Raw genomic sequence first — 22,437 nt, forward strand, 5'->3', positions numbered from 1 at the left:
CCTGATGCAAAGAACTGACTCATTGGAAAAGACCCTCAGGCTGGGAAAGATCGAAGGTGGGAAGAGAAGGGGACAACAGAGGATGAGATGGTTGGATGGCATCACTGACTCAATGGACATTAGTTTGAGCAAGCTCTGGGAGTTGGTGATGGACAGGGAAGCCTGGTGTGCTGCAGTCCACGGGGTCACAAAGAGTCAGACATGACTAAGCAACTGAACTGATGACACCAAAACTCAACAAATGGTTATTTCTTAAATGTGAGTTGCAAGACGGAACCTGAAATTACATCACATTCTGATATAGTAAAATCCATAGATCTGTCTTGCACTTTGATGGTTCTGTTATCTATGTATCATTCTGTAGTGCCACCTATTAGTCTTTTGAAAAATATTGGTTCACTGAGTGACACAGGTCTTCCTAACGTGGAACCATTTCATTAAACAGAATTCGAAAAAAAAAAAAAATCACATTTGTTAACATGACCGCTGATCTCATCAGGAAAGGCTGTGCAGGGAAGCAGTCTGCCTCTTGGCAGCTTGTGTGTGTGCTCAGTCTCCCGGTCACCTCCAACTCTTTGCCATCCCATGGTCTATAGCCCGCGAGACTCTTCTGTCCTTGGGATTTTCTACCAAATTCTAATTTTTGCTTGAAAATTCAAATGGTGTCATCGGCAATAAATACTACTCGTTGTGTTTCTGGAAGCAACTCACTCAATTGTCTCATTTTTAAGGAAATGGTTAAATGACTGCCAGATGCCCGAGTCTGAGGAAACATAATTTGGCTACCAGTCTTTTAGATAAAAAAAGTCCTATGAAGAAGTAACTGGTTCAGTCTACAACCCCAACATCCCACCAGGGCTTTTGCTCAAGATAACCCCATCCTTCACTCAGACCCAGCAGAAACAGCTGATGTATACTTTCCAGGTCAACACACAAAACATTTTAAAAATGTATTCAAAGGTTAATATTTGAGAAAATCAATAATTTTTATGCTTCATCGAGGACATTCTTAAGTGAAACTAGCTCTTGTTTTTTAACTACAAGTGGGTGGTGGTGAATAATCCATGGGTACCCCTGCCTTAATGAGGATGAAGGCATCAGTGTTTTCCTCACCAGTGCTCTCCACATGGTGAAAAAGGTTTTTGCCTTTCATCATGCCTCTGATAAAGTCTGAGCATTATGAAGGAAATTGGTTTGACTCTGCAGAGATCCTGAGAGAGTCCCAGGGAAATCCCTTTGAGAACCACTGGTACATCGCTGCCATAAGGCTGATGAACAGTCAAACTGATACAGACATGAAACTAGCAGCTAGGAAGCTTGCTGTTTTTCATTCATTACATTGCACTGAAAAATGCCCCCTCGGATTCTCTGCCTGTAGAGTTCAAGGTGAAAAAAAAAAAAGACTCTCCCCACTCTGGCTGTAGGGGATCTCAAGTGCACACGGTACTCTGGGCTTTGGTAAAGGACCACCATTCCCACAAAAGACTGTATCTGCCCTTGTTGCATTGTAGCCGTTTCCAAGCATAAGGTTTTATGAGTTGAAATCCTACAGATAAAGAATGCACATAGCCAGCAAAATGCCACCAACAGGAATAATGCTTCCAGGTGACAATGGTGTGAGTGCTGTGGTGTAAGTGTGTAAGTGCCAGCACAATGATTGGCTGGCAAAGCCTAGGGGCCAGCAATCCTGGTGGCCCAGGCACACTGCAGAGGGCCACCACCTGAGAAAACAGCCTCTTGCCTACGATCCACCCAAGGAAAGTGGCATTTCGGCTGGCTTTTTTCTCTAGTTTTGCATACACCGGCTCCACCAGGGCTCTACAGAGGATTTAGACTCCCGCCAGTTCCTCTCACCTGTCCCCTAAGTTGTAGTGAATTTAGAAAGTCAATAAGGGCATTAACTCGCAGAGCGACAAAGCCCTCTGCTTGTTAATGCTCTTCAAATAAGAGTCCAGCCTAGGAAACTCCAGGTGCCACCTAAGGGACTACTTGTGCAATCAGATTTTCTCAATGTGTACAAGGATGCTGCAACATTTACAGTGTGATTTGTAAACCATTGCATCTGAGCACACAAAAGGAGAACTGACAAAGAATGAAAAGATCTAGGTATTGGGCTATTTTTGCTATTCAAGAACATCAGAAAAAAAAAAAAATCAGTGAAGGTTTAAGAGTACCTACACAAATTTAAAAAAAAGAAAAAGTCAATATATGAGAAATATAATACACCATGATGGCCACCACGAACGGGCAGTGCCAATAGGAAGGTGGTCAGCTCTTTAATAAAACTGCCTTCCTATTCTCCAACGCTGCAACTTTGCCAGCCCTGCCCAAATCAAAACACGAAAGGAACACCTACCCACTGTCTTTGTGCCGTTTCCTTCATTGACTCCGTGAAAGCAACAGCAAACCTAGGAAAGCGAACAAAAAGAATGATAACAATTAGGGCAGAATCTAATCAACATAACTGAAAAACAGCGCTCTGGAACAAATGGTGACAGACAGGTGAGAAGCGGAATTTACAGCGCAATCAATCTCTATTAGTCGTGGTTGTTGGCTATTAGGTCTCATCTCCACTCACATCCAAAAAAAGAAGTTGTGTAGGCAGGAAATAAACAAATGAAGCTCAAAGCTTCCTATCTTTCTTGTTCCTTTATGGAAGAAGAGAGAAGCAGAGATAATGACAGAAAGCAAGATGGATGAGAGAAGCAAGGAACTTCTTAATATTCAGGGGCAGGATATGTGGCTCACTAGCTTCGCTAAAGGAAGACTAGGCTGAAGTGCTCAAGATTTATTGAATGTTTGTGGACAAAGAATGTGAATGTCCCCACTCATTAAGAATTGCATGTTTCCAGAAGCGGGACTGGGTACCCATGGAATGAACCAGGTATGGAGCCAGAAAGTAAGAGAGTTCAAAATATAGAGAGGGCTTATCAAAAGGATGCAGAAGTCAACTCAAAATATCTCCGATGGCCATGGCTGGGGTGATTTGGGCACCAAAAAAAGTAATAGGAGCTACAGAGTCACATACTGAGTTGGCCCAAAATTCATTTTGTAAGAGTGAATTAAGCCAGAAAGGAAAACACCAATACAGTATATTAACACACATATATGGAATTTAGAAAGATGGTAATGATAACCCTATATGCGAGACAGCAAGAGACACAGATGTATAGAACAGTCTTTTGGACTCTGTGGGAGAGGGCGAGGGTGGGATGATTTGGGAGAATGGCACTGAAACATATATATTATCATATGTGAAATGGATCGCCAGTCCAGGTTCGATGCATGAGACAGGGTACTCCGGGCTGGTGCACTGGGATGACCCAGAGGAATGGGATGAGGAGGGAGGTGGGAGGGGGGTTCAGGATGGGGAACATATGTACACCCGTGGCGGATTCATGTCAATGTATGGCAAAACCACTACAATATTGTAAAGTAATTAGCCTCCAATTAAAATAAATAAAATTTTTTTTTTAAATTTATTCTGTAAGATGGCACCAAAAAATCCAAACAAACTTTTTGGCCAACCCAATAAAATAAAAATAAATAGCCATGAGTCCATGTTGATATAACTATATAAATAATTGAACAAGTAACTAGGGTCAAACAGACAACTCTTCTTGTAGTAGAATTCCAATTAACCAATGTAGGAGTGGTAGAAATAGAAAATCATCATTACACAAACAGTGCAGTAAAGAATGTTGGAGCAAAGACCCATTAATAGGGAATTCCCTGGCAGTTGAGTGGTTACAACTTGGTGCTTCTGTGGTCAGGATACGATCCCTGGTTGGAAAACTAAAGTTCTGCAAGCTGCACACACAGCATAGTCAACAAAAAAAGCATTATTATGTGATTCTTATGTGATTCTTTTTTATGTGATTCTTCCCCTGTGGCGTGACCCAGAAAGGGGAGCTTGTATTCCCTTGTCTGTGTCTTCTCCAAGCCTTCCCTTCTCCACTCCCACTTTTACAACCAGCAACCAATCCCAGACACAGCCAATCGTATGCTCCTTACTTAAGGGAGAAATATGGAATCCTTCCCTTTGTGTATGTTAAACATGAGCGACGAGGACCAGACCACATTAAACCTTGCATCTGAGTCCAGTAGGGATTGGAGAATCCAGTGAGATACTCTCTATGCCCCGCCCCCAAACATTGGCGAAATGATAAAATCAACTGTATTCTAAGGCCATCAATTTTTTTCCAAAAAATGGAGATAAAAAGGAGAGACAAGCAGCTAAACAGCAGTTACAAGGAGTGTAGAAACTTTCATTGGCAGAAAACTGCAAAAATGAGAAACTTAAGAACCAAAGAACACCTTGCCTATAAATTGCCTGCCACAGTTGCTGGTCCCTGGTTCATTTCACATCTGCTATTATTATTTTCCACTAGTACTCATGCAACTACCAGCACATCTGCAAGATGTTAGGGCACCCCACGTGGCCAGTGACAGCCTCACACTGTCAAAAAAGAAAAGATCCCAAGAACCAAGAAGAGCCATTGAACAGAGAACGAGGTCAGTGACACTAAGACTGTGCATTGTACCTCATAACAGCATTGATGAATACATGCACAAGTGCAGTCCTCAGGCTTTTGTGGAAAGGGAAATCCACTCATTTGGCAAGTCTGACGCTCTCGCTTCCTGTGAGAATGTCAGCTCTACATGTGCTGGAACACTGCTCTGCTCACATCCACCATCCCAGCCCCTTGGAGCGTCTGGCACCCAGGAGGCAAAAATACCTGCCAGCTGAATGAGTGAATAAGCAAGAGAAGGAACAGTTTTGCCGTAAATTCCAACAGGAGTTTGCCCTAAAATCCAAACAGGTGAGGGTGAGAAAAGAATGGAGAGAGGGAGAAAAGAAATGAAAAATGTCCCAGGTGTGCAGAGCGGACTCTGTGTGCATCACAGCCTGGAGGCTGATGGTGACTGTTCCTACCTAAATAATGGTCCCCACCATCACATCCTGCTCATTTGACACCCAGGATGAGGCACCAGTAGGAGCTACAGTGTATTTAAGACAACAGGGAAGAATGAGATTCTTGGGAGGGTTTTCATCAGAGATCAGATCAGATCAGATCAGTCACTCAGTCATGTCCGACTCTTTGCGACCCCATGAATCGCAGCACGCCAGGCCTCCCTGTCCATCACCAACTCCCGGAGTTCACTCAGACTCACGTCCATCGAGTCAGTGATGCCATCCAGCCATCTCATCCTCTGTCATCCCCTTCCCCTCTTGCCCCCAATCCCTCCCAGCATCAGAGTCTTTTCCAATGAGTCAACTTAAAGAAATCCCAGGGCTGATCTCCTTCAGAATGGACTGGTTGGATCTCCTTGCAGTCCAAGGGACTCTCAAGAGTCTTCTCCAACACCACAGTTCAAAAGCATCAATTCTTCGGCGCTCAGCCTTCTTCACAGTCCAACTCTAACATCCATACATGACCACAGGAAAAACCATAGCCTTGACTAGATGAACCTTTGTTAGCAAAGTAATGTCTCTGCTTTTGAATATGCTATCTAGATTGGTCATAACTTTCCTTCCAAGGAGTAAGTGTCTTTTAATTTCATGGCTGCAGTCATCATCTGTAGTGATTTTGGAGCCCAAAAAAATAAAGTCTGACACTGTTTCCACTGTTTCCCCATCTATTTCCCATGAAGTGATGGGACCAGATGCCATGATCTTCGTTTTCTGAATGTTGAGCTTTAAGCCAACTTTTTCACTCTCCACTTTCACTTTCATCAAGAGGCTTTTGAGTTCCTCTTCACTTTCTGCCATAAGGGTGGTGTCATCTGCATATCTGAGGTTATTGATATTTCCCCCGGCAATCTTGGTTCCAGCTTGTGTTTCTTCCAGTCCAGCGTTTCTCATGATGTACTCTGCATATAAGTTAAATAAACAGGTGACAATATACAGCCTTGACGAAGGTGCACGGGAAAATGTCCCAGGAGTCAGGAGGGTCAACTGGAATTAACTTGTCGGACATGTCACTTATTTCAGAGCTGCAGATAACACGGTCTTTATTGTGGCCCCTTATATAGAAACAGTAGCCCTGGGTTTACACTCACCTAAAAAATAACCTTTTAAAAGAGTTCTTAGCCCAAAGATCCTCAGAAGAAAAAGACATTTAAAATAACATGTGCTAAGTCACTTCAGTCATTGCAGTCCAAGGGACTCTCAAGAGTCTTCTCTATGTGCAACTCTATGAACCGCAGCCTGCAAGGCTCCCCTTGTCATAGGATTCACCAGCCAAGAACACTGCAGTGGGTTGCCATTTCCTCATTTAGACTATTTACAATAGGCAAGACATGGAAACAACCTAAACGTCCATCAACAGATGAATGGATAATGAAAATGTGGTGCATACACACATTGGAATATTACTTGGCCACAGAAAAAGAATGAAATAATGTCATTTGCAACAACATGGATAGGCCTGGAGATTATCATACTAAGTGAAATCAGTCAGACAGACGAAGACAAATATGTAATGTCACTTTTCTGTGGAATCTAAAATTTGACAGAAATGAACTTATCTATGAAACCAAAACAGACTCAGGGACATAGAGAACAGACTTACGGTTGCCAAGGGGGAGGGATGGATTTGGAGGTTGGGGTTAGCAGAAACAAACTATCATATATAAAATGGATAAACAATAAGGTCTTACTGTATGGTACAGGGAACTAACTATATTCAGTATCCTGTGATAATCTATAACAGAGAAGAATATTTTTTAAAAATGTATATGTGTATAACCGAATCACTTTGCTTTACAGCAGAAATTAACACAACATTGGAAATCAACTATACTTGAGTAAAAAATAAAAGAAATACTATCTGAGGTAACCATAAACAGAAACATATATCTTAGGAAAAATATAAAAACTACCACTTTTGCTTGAATACTGCCATTTCAAATCATATTTACATTGACAAAGAATTCTGTTTGTCAAAAACATCTTCAGTAACACTAAGTAGCTCAAAAGCCATATGAAATTACTTACGTTCAACCATTTTTGACCCACAAAACAGTAATTTCGTGTGGTTTAACCTACTAATGTGCTATAGATTTCATAATCGTGGAAGTATTTATGAGGCAATTCATTCCATACAAACTACTGTTCATTTGCTTGGCAAGGTTAAGTTTTTTTCTAATAGGCACCTGGATGATCCTTCAGTAAGCGACTTTCACAAATTTCAAATACTCCTTATTTAATTTTGGTATTTATAACTACCAAATACTTATTACAGTGTTCAGAAACCAAAAAAAAAGTGAGTGCTAAAATAAGTTCACATACTATACCACACAGGAAAAAAAGTTTTAAATACTAAAAAAGTGGAGGGAATTTCCTGGTGGTCCAGTGGTTAGTCCCTGAGCTTCCACTGCAGAGGGTTACAGGTTTGATCCCTGGTCTAGCAATCAAGATCTTGCTTGTTGCATGGTGAGGCCAATCAATAAATAAAATTTTAAAGTTGAAAAGTATACCTTGTAGGAAAAATATAAGTATTCCAATGAAACACCTGTCATAAAGCTAGACAAGTTCAATACTTTGTTCTATAGAAAACTGCGCTGTATAGTGTCAGACAAAAAATCTATGATTCATGCAACTTCCCTGCCCATTAACTTCAATCAATAGCCCCCAAATAAAAGTCAATGTGTGTTTTAATAATAACACAATGAATAATGCTAATGACAATATCATAAGATGATTTATTCCATACTGTTTCTCCCAAGAAGAATGATTTTCCTTCTAAAAGATAATGCATTACAGACTGAAGGAATCTGAAGACATTAAATTTTGAGGGTGTAAGAACAACAACAAGAAGAAAACCTGCAATGATACATCACCTTTCAAGGTGAGGCGGCACTGTTTTCACGCCTTTATTTATTGTAACACACACACACGTACATAGAAGGTACTCCTTATGTTGAAAGGGTTGTATTGCCACATTTGTTTCCAGGAAGTCTTCAGGAAGAAGCAGGGTCCTGCAGTGCAACTACATCCAACTGTGACCCTAGTTTTAAGGAGCAAGACCGGCACCTATCTTAACCAAAAGACATTGGGGGCGCCAGGCTTCAACAGTACATGAACCGTGAACTTCCAGATGTTCAAGCTCGTTTTAGAAAAGGCAGAGGAACCAGAGATCAAATTGCCAACATCTGTTGGATCATCGAAAAAAGCAAGAGAGTTCCAGAAAAACATCTATTTCTGCTTTATTGATTACGTCAAAGCCTTTGATTGTGTGGATCACAACAAACTGTGGAAAATCAGATGGGCATATCAGACAATACAACCTGCTTCCTGAGAAATCTGTATGCAGGTCAAGATGCAACAGTTAGAACTGGACATGGAACAACAAACTGGTTCCAAATCGGGAAAGGAGTGCATCAAGGCTGTATATTGTCACCCTGCTTATTTAACTTTTATGCAAAGTACATCGAGAGAAACTCTGGGCTGGATGAAGCACAAGCTGGAATCAAGATTGCTGAGAGAAATATCAATAACTTCAGATATGCAGATGATACCACCCTTATGGCGAAAGCGAAGAAGAACTAAAGAGCCTCTTGATGAAAGTGAAAGAGGAGAGTGAAAAAGTTGGCTTAAAACTCAACATTCAGAAAACTAAGATTATGGCAATTGGTCCCATCACTTCATGGCAAATAGATGGGGAAACAGTGGAAATAGTGGCAGACTTTACTTTGGGGGGGCTCCAAAATCACTACAGATGGTGACTGCAGCCAGGAAATTAAAAGATGTTCGCTCCTTGGAAGAAAAGTTATGACCAACCTAGACAGCATATTAAAAAGCAGAGACATTACTTTGCCAACAAAGGTCCGTCTGGTCAAAGCTATGGTTTTTTCAGTAGTCATGTATGGATATGAGAGTTGGACTATAAAGAAAGCTGAGCATCAAAGAACTGTTGCTTTTGAACTGTGGTGTTGGAAAAGACTCTTGAGAGTCCTTTGGACTGCAATGAGGTTCAACCAGTCCATCCTAAAGGAAATCAGTCCTGAATATTCATTGGAAGGACTGATGCTGGAACTGAAACTCCAATACTCTGGCCACCTGATGTGAAGAACTAACTCATTGGAAAAGACCCTGATGCTGGGAAAGATTGAGGTCAGGAGGAGAAGGGGACGACAGAGGATGAGATGGTCAGATGGCATCACCGACTCAATGGACATGAGTTTGAGTAAACTCTGGGAGTTGGTGATGGACAGGGAAGCCTAGTGTGCCACAGTCCATGGGGTCACAAAGAGTCAGACACAACTGAGCGAATGAACTGAACTGAACTGAACTAGGCTGTACAATAGAACCTGGAGTTCTGTCCTAGATATGGATCAGAAATGGGACAATTATACAGATTTGAAAAGGCCAGGATTCCCTAACCACAGTTTCTCAGCCATAGAAGGGTGACAGATGAGCCACAAAAAACCCAAGGCTGGCCACATACTGGGGATATGGAAGCAACCTAAATACACATCAATACACAAATGGATACATAAAATGTGGCATGGGACTTCCCTGGTGGTCCAGTTGTTAAGAATCCGCCTGCCAATGCAGGGGAAAGGGTCTGGATCCCTGGTGGGGCAAGATCCCACCTGCCACAGAGCAGTGAAGCCCATGCGCTCCAACCACTGAGTCCACACACTGCAACAGAAAGTAGCTTCCACTTGCCCCAACTAGAGAAGGCCTGTGTGCAGCAACGAAGACCCAGAGCAACCAAAAATAAATAAATAATTTTTTTTTTAAAGAAAATGTGGCATGCACATACACTAGAATGCTATTCAGCCTCTAAAAAGGACATCGGTCATCTGCAACAACATGGATGAACTTGGGGCATACTTATGCTCAGAGAAACAAGCCAGACATTGAAGGACAAATGGCAGGGCGTTGGGGGGTGACTTCACCAATATGTGGGATCTAAAATAGGCAAACTCATAGAAGCATGAGTAGGATGAAAGAAGGTAGGGGAGGGAGAAACAGGAAGGTATTAGTCAAAAGGCACAAAGTTTCAGGAACTTCCCTGGTGGTCCAGTGGTTAGGACGCCATGCTCCCCACTGCAAGGGGCACCGGTTCTATCCCTGGTTGGGGAACTAAGAGAGTAAATCTTACGCATTTAAGTAAATCTCACCACAAGGGAAAAAAAAATCTCTTTTCTATTTAATTAAATTTGTAGCTATAGGAGATGATGGATGTTCACTAAATTTGCTGTGATAATCATTTCAAATCAAATCATTATGCCTGATGGCTCACCCCTGATGGCTCAATCAGTAAAGAAGTTGCCTGCAATACAGGAAAGCTGGGTTCAGTTCCTGGGTTGGGAAGATCCTTGGAAGAAGAAAATGACAACCTACTCTAGTATTCTTGCCTGGGAAACCCCATGGACAGACGAGCCTGGCAGGTTAAGGTCCATGGGGTCACAAGAGTTAGACAGGACTTAGCAAGAAACCACCACCTTAAATGGATACAGTTCTGCTTGTCAATTATATCTCAATAAAACTGGAAAAATGAAAACATTCTACTTGGGCAAACCCGATGCAAAGTTGACCCTAAACTGTGTGCTAATAAAGCCTGAGTTTACCCTTATTCACTCTTAGCAATAATTCTATCTCTTCCACCGCAACAAACATTTTAAGAACATTCATCCAATATTAACTGAAGTCAAAGAATTGCTCAAGACGAGTAACTTGTTTACAGTGACTATTCCTGGTAAATAAACATGTGCTGACTGAATTTAAAAATGAAAGAAGGAAAGAAATTTTTTTTTAGGGTAAGACATAAAAACTTCCAAATTACTGGTTTACTCCATCGTTTTGTGTTAATGAATTTTATCCAAAAAGGTTACATGCTTAACTCCTGTGAAATTCTCTTAAGGATTACCTGGCTTCTTCAAGGACTTTTCCCATCACTTTGTTTTTATCTCCCTGGTTAACATCTTCATTTAAATCAGTTCCACCAAAGATGATTCCAAAAGGAATTCCATTACCTGCAAAATTAGGATACTTAACAAAGCACAGTTTACCTTTAAAACACCCTCTCACTAATTATCCCCAAGCATTGATATAAAAAACCAAAGTTCCCAAAACATATGGACTGGGTCATGTTGTTTGTTCAATTACATCCACCTCCCCTGAATAGATTAGGTATCACCATTGTGAACATGACATGGGGTTACTCATGTGAGGCAAGGCCATTTTAAATCAATATGCTTTAAATTTTAACATATGAAAAATGTTGTTAGCTTCCATCTATCAAAGTCAAGTATAATCATAATTCAAAAAGACACAAGTACCCCAATGTTCACTGCAGCACTATTTATAATATTTAGGACATGAAAGGAACCTACATATCCACTGATAGATGAGTTGATAAAGAAGTTGTGATATCACTGAGGAAAACAGAATTGAAAGAGACACATGTACCCCAGTGTTCATCACAGCACTGTTTACAATAGCTAGGATATGGAAGCAACCTAGATGTCCATCGGCAGATGAATGGATAAGAAAGTTGTGGCACATATACACAATGGAATATTATTCGGCTATTAAAAAGAACACAGTTGAATCAGTTCTATTGAGGTGGATGAAACTGGAGCCTATTATACAAAGTGAAGTAAGTCAGAAAGAAAAACACCAATATAGTATATTAACACATATATCAGAGAAGGCAATGGCACCCCACTCCAGTACTCTTGCCTGGAAAATCCATGGACAGAGGAGCCTGGTAGGCTGCAGTCCATGGGGCTGCTAAGAGTCGGACACAACTTTCATTTTTACTTTCATGCATTGGAGAAGGAAATGGCAACCCACTCCAGTGTTCTTGCCTGGAGAATCCCATGGACAGAGAAGCCTGGTGGGCTGCAGTCCATGGGGTCGCTAGAGTCGGACACGACTGAGTGACTTCCCTTTCACTTTTCACTTTCATGCACTGGAGAAGGAAATGGCAACCCACTCCAGTGTTCTTGCCTGGAGAATCCCAGGGACGGGGAAGCCTGGTGGGCTGCCATCTATGGGGTCGCACAGAGTCGGACAACACATATATATGGAATTTAGAAAGATGGTAACGATGACCTTATGTGCAAGACAACAAAAGAGACAGATGTAAAGAACAGACTTTTGGACTCTGTGGGAGAAGGCGAGGGTGGGATGATTAGAGAGAGTAGCATTGAAACATGTATATTACCATATGTGAAACAGATGGCCAGTCCAAGTTCAATGTTTGACACTGGGCACTCAAAGCTGGTGCACTGGGACAACCCAGAGGGATGGGATGGGGAGGGAGGTGTGAGGGGGGTTCAGGATGGAGGGACACATGTACACCCGTGGCTGATTCATGTCAGTGTATGGCAAAACCCACCACAAGAATGTAAAGTAATTAGCCTCCAATTAAAATAAATTAATATTTTAAAGTTGTGATATATACATGTATATATATATACATATATATATAATGGAATATTACTCAGCCACAAAAAGTAATGAAACTGAGTCTGTTGTAGTGATGTGGATGAACTCAGAGTCTGTCATACAGAGTAAAGTCAGTCAGAAAAAGAAAAACAAATACTGTCTGTTAATGCATGAGGTTTTCCTGGTGGCTCAGTAGTAAAGAATCTGCCTGCTAACGCAGGAGATTCAAGTTTGATCCCTGGATTGGAAAGAATCCCTGGAGGAGGAAATGGTAATCCATTCCAGTATTATTGTCTGGGAAATCCCATGGACAGAGGCGTTTGATGGGCTATAATCCATGAGGGTCACAAAAGAGTCAGACATGACTTAGTGACTAAACAACAGCAATATTAACTCAAATGTTTGGAAGCTAGAAATATGGTACTGATGACTCTATTTGCAAGGCAAGAACAGAGCCACAGACGTAGAGAATGAACACGTGGACATAGCCAGGAAGGGGAGGGTGGGATGAACTGAAAGAGTAGCACTGACATATGTACACTACCAGGTGTGAAACAGAGAGCTAGTGGGAGCCTGCTGCAGATCGCAGGGAGCTCAGCTCAGTGCACTGTGACGACCTAGAAGGGTGGGATGGGGGAGGTGGGAGTGAGGCTCAACACGGAGAGGATATCTGTATACACATATTAAACAGCTAACTCACATTGTTGTACTGCAGAAACTAACACAACACTGTAAGCCAATTATCCTCCAATTAAAAATTAAAATGAAAATAAATAAATAAAGCCAAGTGTATCATCCCCGGGAAATGAGTTAATTTGGAACTGCTGGTGTTTATGACGGGAAAAGATGGCTTCAAATGTAGACCTGCTATTCATGATATCAGTCACCATGACGGCGAGGAACCAGGAGGGAAAGGAAAGAGACACAGACTGTATCTTTCAGGAACATGCAGTATGATGAATTACGGAGGGCACAAAGGTATGGGAACCAAAAATATCTGAGATGCTGCGAATGTCAAGTGCAAAAAGATTCCACCCCCGCCCCCCAGGAGCATATTTATTCTGAATGATGAGCCCTAAACTGATGGAAGGCACATTTCCTGCCTTGGTAATCTCAAAAGGCATGGAGCATGCACAGATCAAGTTAAACAGGTGCTCATCAAATAGGGCTTCCCAGAAGGACTTCCAAAGGTCAATAAAAATTTCAAGAGAGCAAAAGCAAACCACTAAACAGACCAGATCTAATTTGAGTTCATACTGGGGTTTCTCAAACAAACCATCGCTGCTGCTGCTAAATCGCTTCAGTCGTGTCCAACTCTGTGCGACCCCATAGACAGCAGCCCACCAGGCTCCCCCGTCCCTGGGATTCTCCAGGCAAGAACACTGGAGTGGGTTGCCATTTCCTTCTCCAATGCATGAAACTGAAAAGTGAAAGTGAAGTCGCTCAGTCATATCTGACTCTTAGTGACCCCATGGACTGCAGCCTACCAGGCTCCTCCGTCCCTGGGATTTTCCAGGCAAGGGTACTGGAGTGGGTTGCCATTGCCTTTTCCACTACAGAGATTCAACATTGCAACGAAAAGGTAGTGATCTTTCCTTGTATTTACCTTAGAAGTCTTTTGTCATGAAAAGGAGCAGATTTTATATTTTTTCTTTCTAGTGAAGTGCCTCTCATTTCACAGCCTTTAGATACTAAGCACTCTGACAATACACAGGAGGTACAGAAAGGCGGTAAGTAAAAAATTCAAATGAAAACTTTAAAAAGGAATTTAAGTAAAAAAAAAAAATCAAGAGCATTTTGATGAACACAATGTGTGTAGTAAAATGATCAACATAAATTTCTCTGTACAAAGAATATCTGTGAAAAGATAAGCAGAAAAACCTAGCTGCCATTGCCTCTATGGAAAGAACCCCGGGTACTTCCCTGCTGGTCCAGTGATTAGGACTCATGCTTTCACTGCCAGGGGCACGAGTTCGATCCCTGGTCAGGGAACTAATATCCCACAAACTGCTTGGTGTGGCAGGGGGAAAAAAAAAAAAAGGAACCCAGAAGATCACAAATCTGGGATGGTAGAGAAACTTACTTTTTCTCTCTATAACATTTTATATTGCTTGCCTTTCTTACTATTGGCAGGTGTGACCTTTTCCAAAAATACACACAGCCAGACGTGGAAAAGCAGACCATGTAGAGATGATTTACCTTCTGCCAGGGGCTTAGACTTTGGGGGATGTTAAGATTTTAGCACATGGGATGGACATGAACCTTTGGGGACCAGAGAAAGGTCTGTGGCAGTTAAAATAATGGCCCTGAAAGATGTCCATCCATAATTCCCGGGATCTGTGATTATGTTACACAGAAAGGAGAAATCAAGGTTTTGACAAATCTTTCCCTTTGTTTCTTGTTGAGAATAGGCTTTAGGCTTGAATCTAGCAAGGAACAGACATCAGGTGGCTTTAAGAAGCCAGGTTCAGGAAACCATGAGATTTTTTTTCTCAGCAGACGATTGGGAGTGACAAATGGTCAGCATAAGCACTGATTTTGAAAGATCACTAAGTTATGTGCTTAAATATACCATATGTATGTGTGCATGCTCAGTCGTGTTTGACTCTTTGCAACCCCATGGATTGCAGCCTGCCAGGCTCTGCTGTTCATGGGATTTCCCAGGCAAGAATGCTGGATGGGTTGCCATTTCCTTCTCCAGGGGATCTTCCCGGAGCAGGGATTGAACCTTTGTCTCCTGCATCTCCTGCTTTGGCAGGCAGATTCTTTACCGCTGCACCATTGGGCGACACCTATATGGGAAAAGAGGGTCCTACTTCCTATGGTGCAGGAGCGGGAGACAGAGCTAGAAGATTAATAAGGCTGATGCTGGGAGGGATTGGGGGCAGGAGGAGAAGGGGATGACAGAGGATGAGATGGCTGGATGGCATCACTGACTCGATGGACGTGAGTTTGGGTGACCTCCTGGAGTTGGTGATGGACAGGGAGGCCTGGCGTGCTGCGATTCATGGGGTCGCAAAGAGTCAGACATGACTGAACGACTGAACTGAACTGATAGTGCAGGGAAACAGGAAGTCACCTTTAGCAGTGAAATGTCTGAAAATTTCAGAAGTTGATACATCTTGCTGAGTGAAGTGTTACTCCTGTATGATGATTACTATAGATAATGTAGGGCCTCAAGTGACATACTATCTCCTGAAAAGCTGCCACTGCCATGTCATTTAATTCATGTTTGGAAAAAGCCACTTGTGGCTCAACAACAAAATTATCTGTCTTGCCTCCACTCGGTAGCCACCGGGCTCTCAGTGAAGTCAAGCCGACCTTGGAAGGGAAAAGAAGAAATATCCAAAAATTGTAAATAAAGCCAAGAGAATGATTGCATGCACATCCTTTCAAGGTGCAAGAAAGCAGTATTTAAAGGTTCCCTGTGGATTAGTTTTCTAAGACTGTTGTGTGACTTCAGTATTTACTATTAATTAAAAGTTCTTACTCTGTGAAGTTGTAGTTAGGAATAGACTAAGATAGTTATATAGGTAGTTGTAGAGTTCCCAGTAGGGAATTATAGATAGAGAGGGACACCTAGGGAACTTTGGGAGACCACTGTAAATTAACAAGCACTCAAGAAAAATACCAGGATTATTTTTCTAGATTCCACATATATGTGTTAATATGCAATATTTGTTTTTCTCTTCCTGACTTACTGCACTTTGTATGACAGATTCTAGATCCATCCACATCACTGCAAATGACTCAATTTCATTCATTTTTATGACTGAGTAATATTCCATTGTACATATGTGCCACATCTTTATTCTTCATCTGTCGTCGGACACTAGGCTGTTTCCTCATTGTGGCTATTGTAAATAGAGCTGCCAGGAACACTAGGGTACGTGGCCTTTTGAATTATGGTTTTCTCAGAGTATATGCCCAGTAATAGGATTGCTGGGTCATATAATGGCTCTATTTTTAGCTTTTTTAGGAGCCCCCATACTATTCTCCACAGTGGCTGTATCAATTTACATATGTGGAATCTGGAAAAATGGTACAGATGAACCTACTTCCAGGGCAGGAATAGAGATGCAGACATAGAGACCAGACATGTGGACATGGGGTGGGTAATGGCGGGGTGGGAGGGGGTGTTGGACTAACTGGGAGAGTAGCAATGACACACACACAGTACCATGTATAGAACACAGAGCTGGTGGGAAGCTGCTGTAGACAGAGAGCTTAGCCCGAAGCTTACAGGTGATTGCCCTGCTGGACACTAACCAGTTCTACAGCCAACCCCATCCTAATATTCTTTTAAAAACCTTATTATTTCTTTATTTTTGGCTGCACTGGGTCTTCCTTGCCAAGTGCGGGCTTTCTCTACTGCCACAAGCCGGGGCCTCCTCTTTGTTGGGGTGCACGGGCTTCTCATAGCAGTGGCTCTCCTGCAGTAAGGCATGGGCTCCAGGGTGCATGGGCTTCAGTAGTTGCAGCACGCGAGCACAGTAGTTGTGAAACACAGGCTTAGTTGCCCCGAGGTGTGTGGGATCTTCCCATGCCAGGGATTGAACCTGTGTCCCCTGCATGGACAGGCAGATTTTTAACTACTGGACCACCAGGGAAGTCCTCATCCTAACAGTCTTTACTAAATTGCCCACTCAAGTCTCAGCTCCCCAAATGCTCTTTAAATTGGCTTTAGCATCTTAGTAGTTTCCTCATTAATAAATTGAGTAAACTCTCTCCTATGTGCTCACTTCTACATTTTGTGAAAGAGCCCCATTTTTAACTTTTGAACATTAGATTTTGAGTGAAGAAAAACACATCAAAAACATTCACGATAAGACTCTTAATGTAGTAAAAACAGCTTCGATATACATCCAATCTCAACTGGCGTAGTTACATCATTTTAGAAAATCCATCTGTTAAGAACACACCGAAAAGATGATTGTGTTCCTTCCATTTTGGAGCCGGATAAATGGGATAAACTGTCTCATCTATGTTTCAAGTTGACCTTATAGGCACTGCTGGTTTTCGTGACTGCTAGCATTTCACCCCGAAGAGAGGGGCTTACCTTGCAAAAGTCTGCCTCCTCTATACAAATGCAGAGCCACAGCTGCCTCCAAGTTTTCTGCCTTGATGAAGTTTGAGATTTCAGATGGACTTTCAAAGTCAAAGGCATCTTTCAGAATACACACATGACCTGCAGCTTCTAGATGGTCCCTTTATCAAAAAATAAACAGAAAAAAGATAGGAAAACAAAAAATTAAAATGGAACATGTTGCTGCTGTGGTCAAAACTTTAAATCAATCAAAAGATTCATTAAACCAAAAGTTAATAATACATATCTTCTGAATTGTCCTCTAGAAGCAATCCACCTAAAAGACATTCATCCATCAGCCTCAAATACCAAAACTGGGACTGGGACCAGGGCTGGGACCAAGGGTAGCAGGAAAGAAAGAGTAAATGTTAGTCGCTTCAGTTGTGTCTGACTCTTTGTGACCCCATGGACTATAGCCCACCAGGCTCCTCTGTCCATGGAATTCTCCAGGCGAGAATACGAGAGTGGGTTGCCATTCCATTCTCCAGGGGATCTTCCCAGCTCAGGGATCAAACCCAGTCTCCTGCATTGCAGGCAGATTCTTTCTCATCTGCGCCACCAGAGAAGTTCCATCAACCCAAATAGAGATCAGTATAAAATTACAGTCCATACCCCTCATAATACAACTGGGCTTTTCCATACACAAAATGGTGATCAACTTTTTAATGTGATCATCTTTTCAATGTAGACTATTTGGAAAGTCTGCCATAGGCTTCAAGAAATAAACACTACTATACTGGGGAAACAGGCACAAGCTCTTCTGTGGGCAAAGTAGCAACCACTAGCAGATTTAAAATGCACAAACTCTGTGTTCAAATAACTTCCCTTCTCAGAATTGATCTAAAAGCACACTAGGGTACGAGTGCAACACATGCATCCAAGAGTAAGCACTGAGGAAGCAAAAAAGTAAGCACATGTCCTCAGTGTGCAACAGGAGGGGACCAGTTATATTACAGTGAGTATGAGGCCATCAAGCCCTGATGCTGTGAAGAAAATGCAGATCACTGTGACATTATTTAGAATGAACTCAATACACACTGTTAATGAAAAGAGAGCAAAGTGAAGAACCCTGTGTATATATAGCATGTGTGCATAGAATATCTGTAGAAAGATTTAGAAGAAATAGGTAACAATGATTCTGTCTAAAGAGATCCAGGGACCAGAGCTTTTTTGCACATCTAGACCCTTTTGCATGGCTAGATACTTTGACCAGGTACATACATTATTTTTAATATAGTAAGTCCCTAATGTACATATGAGTTCCATTCTGAGAGCATGTTCGTAAGTCCAATTTATTGGTAAGTCCAACAAAGTTAGCCTGAGTACCCAGCTAATACTATCAGCTATATATTACTGTACTGTAATAGGTTTGTAATACTTTTCACACAAATAATACATAAAAAGGAAACAAACACAAAAAAATAGAGAAAACATTTTTAACCCTATAGTACAGAACCTTGAAAAGTACAGCAGTAACAGTTACATGACTGCTGCTTTTGCGCTTGCTTCCAGACTTCCTGGGCTTGAAATAAAGATACTGCACCTCTGTCCTCCATATAGTACTCACAGTAAAGTACACAAAAGCATAACCAACTTGTAGACAATGCACACATGTGACAATGTATGCCAGACACAGGACTAACTTATATGGTTAGACATGTGAATGCACATTCTGCATTTTTTAAAATCTGCAATGTTCATAAGTGGAACTTCTTGTAATTGCTTGAGGTGTATGTGTGTGAGCATGTGAATGTACAGCCAATCCAACTTGGCCTCTCCCTTGATTAAAACCCTCAAATGGCTAAGAGTAGAGAGCTCAATTGTCAACTCTGCGAGAATGGGGCATGCATCTGTCTTGCTTACTGAATAAAGCAAGCAGTGATGGCTGGATGTGTCTCTGGGATCAAGGCCAAGTGCCCTAGCCTAGCACACAGTGCCCTTCATATCCCACTTCCCCTGCAAGGCCAAGTGCATCCCACTCTTGCCATCCTTAGCTCCAGTCCTGCCCTTCCATCTGGAGGATGTCCAATGCATCATGCCTTCTGAGCCCCCTGACATGGCCCCAACATTCCCCAACACCAGCCCCCTTCAGTGAAATTTGACAGCCTCTGCTCCTAATGCAGCTGTCCCCTCACTATTTCCATTGTTCTCCAAGCCTATCGCTACCACCATCCCTCTGGGCTGCAGTCATATGAGCAAGGCAGTCACATCATACTTAGAGCTCCTATTACAGAACTGAAAACCAACAAGGACCTGCTATAGCACAGGGGACTCTATACTCAATATCTTGTAATAATCTATAATGGAAAAGAATCTGAAAAAAGAATATATAGCTATGATTGAATCACTTTGTTGTACACCTGAAATGAACACAACACTGTAAATCAACTATACTCCAAAAACAAAATCGGAAAAGAACAAACAGAAAAACACAAAATCAGCACATTAGTGGCAATCAAGGACACTTAAAATTACTCTTGAAAAGTTCTTAAGTCATCCAGAAGGTACTGGAGTACAAAGTTCAAACCTAACACAGCCATTTTCCCCCTAATTCCAGAGATAATAAAGATGGTTATTCTTCAGCTGAACATCAGAGGAGTTAGCTGGGTGGCACTTAGGAGCAATATTGTATCAAATAATAAGAGTAAACATAGAAGAACAAGGATCTAGAACATTCAATCCAAATGATCATAAAATGACCAACTTCCTTACACAGGGGGCGCCTCAGGAGAACTCAGGTCTTCAGAAGATACATTAGATCCAAATCTTCAAGCCCACCTCCACTCTGGGAAATATGGCGAGAATCATCACCGATACTACTACGTGAATGATGAATTTTTTCTCTCTCTCTTTGTTTTCTCTTTTGTGTTGTAAATTAAATGCAAGGCTGCAGCTATCACCTTGCCAAGAAAGAAAAACTAAGGTCTGGAGACTTGAGTTGGCTTCTGTTCTTACAACATATTGAGTATCTTTATCTTGTCATTTCTGCTGTTAATGCTGATTGACCACTGTCACTGCCCCCCACCCCTCGACCACCCCCCCACCCCCTACCACCACCACCTAACCCCCTCAACTCCTTTAGAAATGATGATGGTAACTGTTAAGCAGAACCAGGATAGAAGCCTGCAGGCTGTCTAGTTATCTGCTCACTTCAGCCTAAAAATACACATCATGCAAAAATAAGGACACCACAAACTTCAGAGTATAACTGTGAAATGACTGTTATTCCATCTTTAAAACTCTAAAATGAGAAGCCAAAAACAAAGGTGTTGGGAAATGGAAAGGAAACAGTTTGAATTCTACTTAGGAAATTTATACCTGAGAGATTTCTGGCTGATGCAGAATCTACAGGGCAGGGCATATTGGATTGGGTGACGGGGTATAGACAATGCCTTGTTCTTTGTCTATTAAACGCATTTTCAAATGGCATTTCAACACTAGCTTTATGATCTCATAAATATTTAAAAATAGTCTTTTTTTTTTTTAATCTTAATTCTCTATGGACCAAGACTTGAGCCTTGTTTTCTGCCGATTTGTATCAGGTTGGCCAAAAAGTTCTTTCTGGCTTTTCCATAAGATCTTAAGGAAATAACACTTTTAAATTGCTTTGTCCTTGTTCCTTCTGGGGCTCCGGGGCACAGGAGCCTTTCTGTTCAGCTTCCATGACTTCCACTGAGTTCCAAAAGTCAGGTTCAAACAGTTGCTAATCAGAGAAGGAAGGGGATACAGAGGCAAGAGAGGAACAGCCAAGAAGCCATTGCTATAAAAATCCTCACCAAATTCTTCAGGGTTGGGACACAGAGTTTCAAGGGCTCCCCTTTGCCTGGGAAAGCAATAAAGCTATTCTTTTCTACTTCACCCAAAACTCTGTCTCCGAGATTTGATTTGTTAGGGGAACCACTGACTGAAACCACCTGCCCTGGCCAGGCACCATAGTAACCACTTACGTGAGTTCTGTTAAACAGGAGGTCCTCAAAAGGAATGTAGAACTAACAAGTTAGCATCAACCAGAAGAATTCAGGAAAAGTCAAAAGGAAAGAGGAGACGCCAGTACCTAAGTCCTACCAACCTCCCAGAATCCTTCTCACTGGAATCTATCTTGGCTGAGCCATGCAATCGCCATCAGGAAGGACCCTGGGTCAGAATTATTGGCCAGAGACAACCTGGAAACTAGCCTCATTACCATAAAACCTGAGACTGCGAATCACGTGGCAGAGCAGTTCTCCTGGGTTCTCTTACCCTGCTGCTCCCCATTCAAGTCCCCTTCCCAAAAAAGTCTCTTGCTTTGTCAGCACATGTATTTCCTCCAACAATTCATTGCCACGTGTTAGACAAGAGCCCACTCTCAGGCCCTGGAAGGGATCCCCCTTCCTGCAACAGATTTGGCACCAGTGCACAGAGGCTGACCTTTCAGCATCACTGGGCTTCCCCAGTAGCCCAGCAGGTAAAGAATCTGCCTGCAATGCAGAACACCCCGGTTCAATTCCTGGGTCGGGAAGATCCACTGGAGAAGGGATAGGCTACCCATGCCATTATTCTTAGGCTTCCCTGGTGGCTCAGCTGGTAAAGAATCTGACTGCAATGTGGGAGGCCTGGGTTTGATCCCTGGGTTGGGAAGATCCCCTGGAGAAGGAAACAGCTACCCACTCCAGTATTCTGGCCTGGAGAATTGGGGTCGCAAAGAGTCAGACATGACTGAGTGACTTTCACTCTTCACTTGTCATGAGTAATAACTTGATTCAACTAATAAATTCCCCAAGCACCTGTTATGTCCCAGGAACTCTGGCTTATTTGGCTTAACGAAGGCTTTTTTTTTTTTTTGAGAACAAAAGCATCTCCAACAAATTAAGAGACTTTGAGCATGTTCTAGAAATTGACTAAACCTCCTTGCACATCCCTGACTCAAGATTCAAAGATTCAGTAGGACTCTATCTGCTTCCAC

The 22,437-nt window shown here is 42.1% G+C and overlaps 1 protein-coding gene across 4 annotated transcripts in view; it reads right to left on the reverse strand.

Annotated features, from left to right (window-relative positions):
• Nucleotides 1-22,437, reverse strand: part of GLT1D1 (glycosyltransferase 1 domain containing 1) — a 118,945-nt gene that overhangs the window by 81,263 nt on the left and 15,245 nt on the right. For all 4 annotated transcript variants that reach the window (XM_086345968.1, XM_086345967.1, XM_086345972.1 and 1 more), the window contains exons 2-4: nucleotides 17,469-17,617; nucleotides 10,884-10,989; nucleotides 2,357-2,408 (exon numbers count right to left, since the gene is read on the reverse strand). In XM_086345968.1, coding sequence (XP_086202094.1) covers nucleotides 2,357-2,408; nucleotides 10,884-10,989; nucleotides 17,469-17,617 — 307 coding nt within the window. The remainder of the gene's footprint in view (nucleotides 1-2,356; nucleotides 2,409-10,883; nucleotides 10,990-17,468; nucleotides 17,618-22,437) is intronic.

This window comes from Bos grunniens, chromosome 17, assembly GCF_055505025.1.
Source record: "Bos grunniens cultivar Pamir isolate PY7600 chromosome 17, Bosgru_T2T1.0, whole genome shotgun sequence".
Classification (NCBI taxonomy): Eukaryota; Metazoa; Chordata; class Mammalia; order Artiodactyla; family Bovidae; genus Bos; species Bos grunniens.